The sequence below is a fragment of the Notothenia coriiceps genome, unplaced genomic scaffold, assembly GCF_000735185.1.
Source record: "Notothenia coriiceps isolate Sejong01 unplaced genomic scaffold, NC01 NC01_scaffold00002842, whole genome shotgun sequence".
NCBI lineage: Eukaryota > Metazoa > Chordata > Actinopteri > Perciformes > Nototheniidae > Notothenia > Notothenia coriiceps.
In genome coordinates, this window is record NW_011335543.1 from 475,179 (window position 1) to 484,554 (window position 9,376).

Genomic DNA, 9,376 nt, shown 5'->3' on the forward strand with positions numbered 1-9,376 from the left:
GGGGGGGGGGGGTGAAGGCAAAAGGACGATTATGGATCAGCATTTGTTTTCACTTCAGGGAACAGCAGAACCCTGGGCAAAATTGATCGGCAGTCCCGTCTCCCTGGGGGGACTTAATAACATATAAATTCATGAAAGAGGAGCTATTTGCAGTATTGACTTATACACTATGCATTTACAACATAATGTTAGGCCTGGGGAAACAGGGAGCACACTGGTGTAATTAATCTAGGGAGGAGAAAGAGGGGATAAACGTAGATTGATGGGGTGCAAAAGACAAGGAAACACAGAGTAAGAGAGAAAGCACACTTGTAATGTGTGACAGGACTGAGCGGAGGGCTTAGAGCTCTAAGCCTGCATCTCCCCTCCATCTCATCTCTGCTCCCGGCCCGTATGTGTTAACCTGACGGTGGGTTGGGGCGCTCACATCCTTCCCCTGCCTCTATACTTTCTTCAGACTTGCGTTCAGCTCAGCCTTCGCCCTAATGGGCCGGCCCAGAGCCAGACAGACACGCTCCCAGGTGGCTGTGGACGAGAGGGAGGCTCCTGCTGCTTTTCACGGGTCATCGGCTGCTCCTAATGACACCACACACACAGGGGAGCGCATCAAGCATAGACACACTCCACTGCCGTTTCTGGTCACTGAGTCCTCAAGGCTTTATTTTTACACATGATGAAAACAGGATGTTCAGCGTAGGTTTGAGGAGGGGGTGTGTCTTGGGGGAAATGCAGACTTGACTCCCCATGATGAACTATGTTTGCTCTTGTTCTGTTCCAAATACTCTGCCCAGGGACCTGTGCTCATTCATTTCTGTACTTTGGAATTTCTAGGGATATCAGAAAAAGAGGTTGAAAAGTATTTTAAGTAAAAAAAGATGGTATGCATAGAGTACGACTTTATGTGACCTCAATCTATTTTGTATTGCTCCTTCTCTAGATGATGTTGAAGATATAGGTTGAGGCGGATGAGTGGACGCTGTTTGTTGTGAATGGGGGGGGAAAGGAACAATTATTAAAAATGCTTGTAAACATTTCCAAATAAAAACTGTTAAGGAAAAAAATATATTTTTGGACAACCTCATCCTGATACTGTTAGTATATTTAGATTTGGATCTGGAGTCCCGAAGCGGTCTTTACCGGAGATTATTTTAGAGTTGTGCAACATAAGCTAACTCACTTTTTAAGGCGCTGGTTTTTAACTGTGGACATATTCAACTCTGAGAAATAAAATAGAATTCTATATCCATCTTCAGTTGGGAAGAACGTATTAACACACTGTCACAAGCACTGAGCATTTGCTAAGCAGCCGAAACATGCACACTGTCTCAACTACGCCCTCTAGACTCCTTCAGGAGGCAGTCAGCCATGATGATCAACAGACAAATGTGTTTCTCCCTTTTTCAAGTTTCTCTTCCTGTCAGTAGATGTTTTTGCTGTAGAAATGACCCCTGAATATTGATTTACATTCTAAAATAGCTCGTTTAGGCACTGAGCATTATCCTAATTCTCAACAGGGCTAATTAACTTGTTCTTTCTCACAGGTTTCGTGAGCTTCGACAACCCTGCTAGTGCACAGGCAGCTATCCAAGCCATGAACGGCTTTCAGATCGGGATGAAGAGGTTGAAAGTCCAGCTAAAGAGACCGAAGGATGCCAGCCGCCCTTACTGACAAAGCCTACCTTCAGTATTCATTGCAGCAGCACAGGTGAGCCAGCAAAGTGTCAGAGCCCTGTCACCGGTCCAGGATTTAGATCCTCAACATGGTGTCTCTTAAAGCTGAAGATGTGACTCTGCTTGAGTGGAAGTGGCAGTTGACATCTGGCCAAATGTTGTCCTCGCTGCTTCTTCAGACAGCCTGAATGTTAAGATCTTGCAGTAAGTATTGAATGAACTTTGTGTTCAGTAAATCTTCATTTCTAAATGTTTCTAGAATTTGAGTATCTGCAGAGTTGATTTGATATGCCTCACAGCAGTCGTATTAATTATAGGAAAATCTGTCATCGTCATGATTGACAAAGATTGATTGGTGTGCCAGTGCGGGTTAGCTCTCTCCAGACCATTTCACTGATTTAATAGTCATTTTGAACTCTCCAAAGTTTAAAGAAATACATTTTTTTTTTTGTAATGACAGCTTAATGAGCAGTGAGATCTGAAATTGCCTTCTTTCTGCTTTTTCTATTCTCCAGGTTTTAGAGGACACGTGAAGATATCTCGGAGGTGTTACACTTTTTTTCTTTGAGCGCAAAATATGTTTTAAAAAAATCAACACATAAGGAATTTTTGAAGACATATCAGCATTTACTTATGAAGCTATAGGTTACGGCAGAAAAGAAGAAGATGCAAGAGAAGAGGAGACGCTTCACCGGGGGACTTAACAGTAACAGATGGCACAGTGCAAGAAAGACGAGAAGAAAAAAAAAACTGAAAAAAGATGTGATGAGACTGAACAACAGAACTTTTTCTTGTTGAGACTTGAATTGTTAATTAAGCAACAAACTAACAAACAAAAAAGCAGCAACAACAAATAGATTTCTATATACATATTATATACACATATATATAAGGAAAGAGGCGCGATTGTGGCTTTTACTGTACTGGACAAATGAGGGTTAAAACTTGAAGATCAAGAAAAACAGTGGAAAAAAAGAAGCTATTCCAATCGTCCACTGACAGACTTTCTTTCTCTTTCCCTCTTTCTCTTATTCTCTCACCGTCTCTCAGCAAGGCAGAACTATGACTCTTGGAGGTCACTGGGGTTTCCATTAGCAACAGTAGAACTGCAAATCTTTCACCCCTAAGGGACCAAAGGACCAAACATTTGTATTGTTCTGAACAGTAATATATAGTATTAAAGATACTAATACTACAAACTACTAATAATAATATTACAAGTTAAACTTAAGAAGAAATACTAGCTTCAGGTTAAAAAAAAAAAAAGAGGAAATGGGTTTTGTTTTATTTTCCTTTTACATTTATAGCTACTGGGTTTAAGGAATATTAAAACAAAACAGAAAAAAAATGTATAAAGCTATACTATTTTAGGGGGGTAGACTATGTGGGTTAGACATTGTTGCGGGCATGTTCAGATATGTTGTTTTGCCACCCATTGTTTCATCTACATCACAGCATTTCATCTCGGAGGTGTGATCTGTCGGTGTTATTGTGTCAGGAGAAGAAGAACACCGTGCCAAAAGTGACACAATAACAGCCTCTTAAAGCCAACATTACCATCCACAGTGTAGTCAGCCGTGTATCGCTGTCTTCTGCTCTTGTCAGCGTGTTGCAATTCCATAATTGACGTAAAAGTACTTCAATGTGATCATTAAGGCGTTGATATTACCGATAATCTGACCATAAAGCACTGTGTTGAGAGTGCCATCCGGTCGAGCTGGATACGCAGCAGTGACACGGCAAAGCATCTGTAACCGCTTAATGAAATATACAAATGAGCTTGACAGCAGTTGTAAAAAAAATGCCATGGTCGTGTCACAGTGGTCCCTGCCGGGTCGTGCCCCGTCCCGCTGCCAAGCCCCTCCAGCTGCTCTCAGCAGGCGGGAGCAGCCCCCCACCCCCACCCACCTCTCTCCTCACCTCCAAGTGCCAGCATATCTCTCTCTTAATAGGGACCATCAGTTCACGGGGGCCGAGAGCTAACCCACAGCATAATTAGGATAATGATAATATTGATCAGATGGGGAGCAGCACTGCGGGGCAAGAGATGCTCCATCAATTACGCATTGGCATTTTGAATGAATTGACTGAGTGACAGAGTCCATTTTTCTCTCGGTACTTGGATGGGAGCCCTGCCCTTCTCTAACTACTATCCACAGTCTCAGAGGGGACCTCAAACCTGACAGAGGTAGCATGTCCTGTGGGACACCTCCGAGGCACTTAAATCTGAGAGATTATTGCTCATAGATATAACATTTGAGATGATTTGATGGCTGCGAAAGGATCTGTATATACTAAGTGTTTAGACTAAATTGTACGAGTTCTTCAGTGAAGAGCAGCTGTATTTCTTTTTTTTTTCCAAAGGGTATAATAGCACAGTAAGAGCTTGTACACGTTGAGGAACAGCCTGGCATTGCCAGCCTTAGGAGGTCAAATTAAGAGCAAAATGATCCATCAATTAGACAGCAGCAGGCCTGTAAGTGTAGCTGCTACAGCTGCTGCTGCTTCGACAAGACGACAGCTTACCATTAGCAGCGGTCACAAATGGCTCCTATACAGTGTGGTCACGACACATCACGCCATACCCGATAAGATTAATTAACTAAACTATCATCGTCTGTGGAGAGCGCCACATACAGTACATCCGAGATGAAATCTTTGTCCATGCGTTATTTGCTTTTACTCTCCATTATCCATTTCACTCTCATATTTCTTCAACTAACATCCACTCAGTTGTCTTTTCATTTGAAAGTATTTCCAACATGCCATTCATTGAGTCAGTTTGCACTGAAGCAGCTCGCCCCTGAGGACTCTGAGACCTCAGCGCTATGATTATTTCTCTAAACTTTAGACACATCAGTGCTTCGAATCACAATGCTGTCTCTACGGCCGCATCCACGTACGCAGACTCTTCAGAGAACATGACTGCTATGCCTCCATAGTCTGAAACCACAAAAAGTCATCAGCAGAATGGCTCCCCAGGTCCTGGTGACTGCATTTTTTAATTCTCTTTATTTGTTTGGTTCCCGGTTCACAGGATCAGTATTATTAGAAAGGGGTTTCATTTTCAGGAGGCTGTTAACAAATGTTACTCCCCTTCTCCACTGCATATTGTTCTCTTGCAGGCAATACTTAGATGTTGTAAAAAAAGAAAGCCTTTAAAAATGCCTTTTCTCATCATGAATTGCCAAATTATGCAAGCATATCCACTGCATTTCCTCATCAGACTTTAAACGTGTGCCAGATTCCTTGAAAATGTTCTTAGGAATGTGTTCATTTTCAGGAAATATTCATTACTAGAACAAGTATTTGTTTATGTGATATAGCATAAACTTGTGGGATAAAGGTTCTTGCAGGCTGTAATGATATACAATAGAGTTTCCTAGTGAAAAGGTTAGATTTCATATATATTTGCCAGAAGACAGCTTTTTCCCCTTGGTGAGTTACTGTTAGTTTCCTCTCTCCTGTCAGGCCCAGCAGCTTTAGGATCTGTGATATATGCCCTCCTTTCCCCGGGCCATGCAGGGCCTTATAAACCCACTCAAAAATCTTTTCTTATGGGATTTCTACTAGAGAGTTTTTTAAATTATTAAAATCAAATTAAATGTGGCCTTCACAACAGCTCGGGTAATGCAAATTAAAGATGCCAGCTGTGGCTGAAATTTAATGAGTTGGAAAAGATGTTGAGTTAATTTCATCCTGCCAAGAGAAAGAATGAAATTTGATCGAACGAAATTAAAACACTGAAGGTTTGTGGATATCGAGCATAAACCTAATTATACTGTACATATCCAGTAGGACATTCAGAAAAGGGAAACAAAATTAAATGGAAAACAACAAAAAAACAAGAAATTAATTAATTAATTGAGGTTTTTAATTGAAAGCAAAAATCCAGTAATTATGTGAGGAAATAGCAGTACTTATTTGAATCTTTATATACTTCAGTTGCATGTGGTCAATCTAAAGTTTATTTTCTACATTTCTTTCACTCTAGCATCCATACATTTTTTTTATATTTGTCATCCTACAATGCCCTTGCAATCTCTGAGCATGCTCAATGGGGGGGGGGGGGGGGGGGTTAAAGATTACGGTACTACTAGTATTAACAATATGATTATTTGCCTATGGTTTGAATGCTAAGGATAGTAGCTTATTATAAATATGAAATCTGTATATTATGGAAAATCAGCACAGGACCTTTCTTTAGATACATATTGATTAGGGTTTGAAATGGGGGAGGGGTTCTAGGGAGGGGGTGGGTCGCTTTATAAAGATATTAACTTTCTGGTTTCTCAGCACAAAGCATACAAAAACATATAAACAGCAGTATGGAGTCTGTGAAGAAGACTTAACTGACATACAGGGCGCAAAAAGAGGATCTCAGAACTATTGTTTAACCTGGAGGAGAACATGTGGTTCACAGGTTGTATTGTTTTTCTTTCTTTCTTTTTTAAAGGAAAGCGCCACCTGTTTTTGTGGCAGCGTCAGTACAGCATGGATTAACTGACAGGGAAAGCAGTATCTTTTTATAAAAAAAAACATGTAAAAAAAACGATGTGTTCTGTATTAGCCTGAGAAACCAAACATTTTCCCCTGTTGACATTTCTTAATACTTGCTGCTTAGATTACTTCATATTAATGATTGATGATTAAATAATTTTATAATTATCAGGTCAAGTATGTAACTTGATGTTTATTTATCTATTTATTTTATTTATTTATTATTTATTCAGCCACTTTTCTTTTATGGTTATGGTAAGATAAAGATATGTATCAAAAAGAAATGCTTATTGGGGCTTTTCTCTCTTTCTCTCCTTTTTTTCCAATTTTACAATAAAAACTCAAACAGGATGTTTTGTTTCTCACAGTTATATCGTGTCGGGTGGAGTGTTTAACCGCTGTGCAAAGAGAGGGGGAGTAGTTGCACAAGGATTTGCTCTCAAGGACCTTCAGAGTCTGCAGATGTTGCAACCTCTTGCAGCTCGCCACCCCAGAGTGTGTTACTGCCTCCTCTCTGCTGAGTGATGAAACTGTGATGATAGGGTCATTGCCCTTTAAAGGGTAACTGGGTTATTACTGCACACACACACGCAGCTTGAAGTTGTGTAAACATTTTTATTTTAACACGAGCCAATTTCTGCTACTCAACGGGAAGGAGACTAAGTTGGTATTCATCATGAAAAAGCTGGAAGGAAATTAAGAAAATGCACACTCATATGGAAACCCAGTTTCACAGCATGTATGATTTGGATTATCTGTTATTTTTGGAAACTGAATCCTCTACCAGTTAGAAAGGTCACCTGATAATGTTCCACTGCTGAGAGACACTGGAGCAGTTTTTTTTTTCACAAACAAAAACTAAACATCAGACATTTGTGAAGATAGTGGATCATGCAGGGGCTGTGAGAAGAAGACAGGGGAACACATAACATTATCATTTTGACAAGCAGGAGGCAGTAAATATAAAATAAGGAAGACATCGTATATCAGTCAAGTTTACATCACGAGCTAAACAATTGCTTTGGGGCCCAGAAGAAAAAATCTGATACATCTGTTGACATTGACTTGCTTCTGCACATGCACTTTGTAATCATCTTCTTACACTAGAAGTCACTGTAGCATCAGAAGCCGAACAGCAGAGACATTCAAATGTTGAGGAGCAGCGACAGATATGAAAAAGAGAGGGAGGGACAAAAAGTAGAACCACTGGCTCATGAAATAAATTGTCCCAATTACAATAAAGTGTGGCTCTTGGTCAGTGTGCACGGCAGGCAGTTCATCTTTATTACAATCAGTTAATGAAAATCAATCCCCCTCCTGATAAACTCTTATCTCCACGGCCTTTGCGCGCCCCTCGTGCGGGGAGATAATAAATTAGGGTAATATTGCCTTTGATGAGGGAGTGAATTGCAAATTATTGTGACTTTCCAAGATTTATGAAGCAGATGCTTAATTTCCGAGCTGGGTTTTTCGGGGCGTCAGGGTGCCGGGGGGCCATTTGTTAAAAGTTTGGTGACACAGGCTCGTTAATAAAAATACACATTCAGACAACCAGGTGTTCTCTACTGTTACAGTAGCAGAGAAAGCACTGCTGCGATTACAGGAAGTCCTAGCTCGCAGCATTTGCAGGCAGTTGGTATTTTACCTATAACGGCATATGCATACGAAGAGGCAGGAACCCTGGGGATGCAACGTGTTTACTTAAGTAAGACTGCCAATCATAGAGTGTGATTTCCCCCACCCCAATCTCTATCACACAACACAAGCCAGGAGCGTATGATTTGATATGTAGGTCAATACCCATTCTGGAGTGAGCCAGTGTGTGAGATATGTCTCGTTTCTTGCTGTCACTCTGATTATTGAGGAGACGCAGAAAGATTGAGTTGGTCAGGTATGAGAGCCTGCGGTATGAGATAGCTGTATAACCGCTGCCACTAGAGCAGTTTGAAAAACACACACACATATTCGCTGAGAAATGAGCAACTTCTCGCTCTTTGTGCTTCAGCAGTGACCCATGTAACAGGGTGCAATGTATGTGTATGTTGAATGTCTCCTACTTGGTGCAACAATCTGACTCTGAGGGCATCATTAAGCAAAAGCGCTTCAGTGAAAGGAGGTTAGGGGGTCTTACCAGTCAGCAGGAGCTGCAGAAATGATGCAAGGTGATCATCTAAGGAGCCACGCATATCAAACACAATCTCACAAGAGCAGCTGAATGAGTTCACAGGTTGGGCAGGCCAACATCACATGTGTCGTTTAGCATCAATAAATCAAGTCTAAACTTGAAAAGATATCATGTGCAACTTGCGTAAGATGTTTCCACTCATGCTACAATCACTATTCATCCCCTACATGATGTGACATTATTATTAACACAATAACACATACTATTTATCTGAGGCCTCTCTAGGTGGAGGAATGGCACCTTATATATCAATATCAAAGTCATTTTAAGGCCTATAATTCTCCAAACACATGATCATCTCTTGATACAAATGTCTCCTCATCAAGGCCACCTCATTTAAGTCTAAGGAACATTTTAAATTAAGACAGCCATCAATCTATCCATTATCAATCAAGGAAAGGACTCACACACCACTATCTATTTATCTTGCCAAGTGCTCTATTAATATCAAATTAATTTCCCCATTGAGAGTATCAATCACTCAAGCAGTTTTTTCTCAACTCATTAGCTCGCTAATTGTCCTTGTTTACAGGGGAAAGTCAAGACAGGATGACTGAAAGAGGCTGGACGAGCAATCTATGCAGGCTTGAGCAGCCTCCTGCAAACCTGTGCAACATCCTCCATGCTGCTAGAGAATATTTTACATATTCTACATTTGCACTTTCAAAAAAGGAGTTTCGAACGTCAAGCTCCACTCAAATAAATTAGCTTTTATGTTTAGAAGTTCACCTTTTTTGAACAGACTGAGAGGGCGCTCTCTCATGGGGATGTTATGTAATACTGCTGCTGGCTGGCAGTGCTGTCAGACGGCTGCATCTCTACAGCTGACATCAATAAAGGGCTTTAAGCTTCTTCTTTTTTTTACAATTATACAGGAAAAGGTAAGGCACACCGCTGATATAGGCTAAATTCTGTCAGCTCAGTTAAGAGCCAGTCATGTTTTTAAATAAAAGATATTAAGGTGAGGCGTTAATGAAGTATTCAAAGCACTTACCTAAAGCTACATTATGTGACTATTTC

The 9,376-nt window shown here is 40.7% G+C and overlaps 1 protein-coding gene across 5 annotated transcripts in view; it reads left to right on the forward strand.

Moving 5' to 3' along the window:
* celf5a (cugbp, Elav-like family member 5a) overlaps positions 1-2,381 on the forward strand; it is a 196,581-nt gene extending 194,200 nt beyond the window's left edge. For all 5 annotated transcript variants that reach the window (XM_010765965.1, XM_010765966.1, XM_010765967.1 and 2 more), the window contains exons 11-12: positions 1,542-1,705; positions 2,187-2,381. In XM_010765965.1, coding sequence (XP_010764267.1) covers positions 1,542-1,669 — 128 coding nt within the window. In that variant the 3' untranslated portion in view covers positions 1,670-1,705; positions 2,187-2,381. The remainder of the gene's footprint in view (positions 1-1,541; positions 1,706-2,186) is intronic.
* The last annotated feature ends 6,995 nt before the right edge of the window (positions 2,382-9,376 follow it).